We start from the raw sequence: 1,158 nt of genomic DNA, 5'->3' as shown, positions 1-1,158 counted from the left end.
GTGTGTGTGTGTGTGTGTGTGTGTGTGTGTCTGGCCCTTTAGCCTTTCGCTCAGATCTTCGGTCACTACGCGGCAGCCGTACGAACACGCACACGCACACACAAGCCGTATAGCGATTCTGCCGCTGTCAGTGGTGGAAGCAAGCGTGGTGAAGGGCAAAAAGAGATGGATCAGCTGCGATGGAGTTCGAGAGAGAGACGACAACGCCGGCAGTCGTCGCTTCTGTGAAAGCGCAGAAAATCGCACACGACACGAGAACTGCACGCCATTCGATGCGAAAGAGTGAGCTCCACAGATGCCGCGATGAGGAGGATGGGGAAGACAGACAAGCCTACTCACGTAATACATCGCTGTCACGCTTGCCCACCCGAAAAAAAAAAACTTTATTCACTGTGACACGAGGCATGCGTACCCCTTCGGCTACTCACCCCTGTCTAACCTTACAGCGCCTGCAGCGCCTTGAGGCGCTCAGCAATGTCGTCTTCGTCTACATCCTGCTTTCGCGCGGGCATCGCAATGCTGCTACCCAACGGTCCATTGCCAAGCTTCGCACTAAGATCGATGTTATTCTCCGCAGCCAGCTGTTCCATCAACGAGTCTACCTGGGCCACCGGCACCGTGCCAGCTGAAGAGCTCTCGAAGGCAGCATCCATTGTGCCCAGATTTACGTCCATCGCGCCGACCTGCTGCTCAAAGGCGTCCATCACCTTTGCAATCTTCATGGGGTCCATGGAGGTGAGAATCTTGTCCATGCCCTTCACCGTGGTGGACATAGTCTTAGTAACCATCTTCATCTGCATGGCAGTTTGTATGCGCGACGAGGCGGCGTCGAGGCGGGAGGCGAGACGGAGATAATTCAGGCCCTCGTTGCGCTTGCGAATCGCGTTCTCGGCGTAGATACGGGCCGCCTCGGGGTTGCCCTTCTCCAACGCTTTCTTGACGTTCAGCTTCTCCCGCTCCGCCGCCTTTTCGGACACGGCGGCGCTCTTCGACATCTGCTTCGACGCAAACTTCATGTTGAAGAGAATGTCGTACATTCTGTCTTCCTTGCCCATTGTTAATGTTGCCGCGACTGCTGAGGGCAAAACGTAAAAAGTGCGCGGGAGTGCGGAAGGGAGGGGCGGCCCACGTGTGTGTGTGTGTGGTGGGGGGTGGGGG

General features: G+C 56.5%; 1 protein-coding gene across 1 annotated transcript; it reads right to left on the bottom strand.

The window, feature by feature from the left end:
* Positions 1–440: 440 nt before the first annotated feature.
* LDBPK_332010 (vesicular protein trafficking mediator, putative) lies at positions 441–1,055 on the bottom strand (the record flags this gene model as incomplete). The annotated part of the gene is made up of 1 exon (XM_003863978.1): positions 441–1,055. The coding sequence occupies one exon, from the start codon at positions 1,053–1,055 to the stop codon at positions 441–443; it is 615 nt and encodes a 204-aa protein (XP_003864026.1).
* Between the last annotated feature and the right edge of the window lie 103 nt (positions 1,056–1,158).

This window comes from Leishmania donovani, chromosome 33, assembly GCF_000227135.1.
Source record: "Leishmania donovani BPK282A1 complete genome, chromosome 33".
Taxonomy (NCBI): Eukaryota; Euglenozoa; class Kinetoplastea; order Trypanosomatida; family Trypanosomatidae; genus Leishmania; species Leishmania donovani.
Note: the sequence above shows the minus strand (reverse complement) of the source record. Positions and strands in the feature narration are given on the sequence as shown.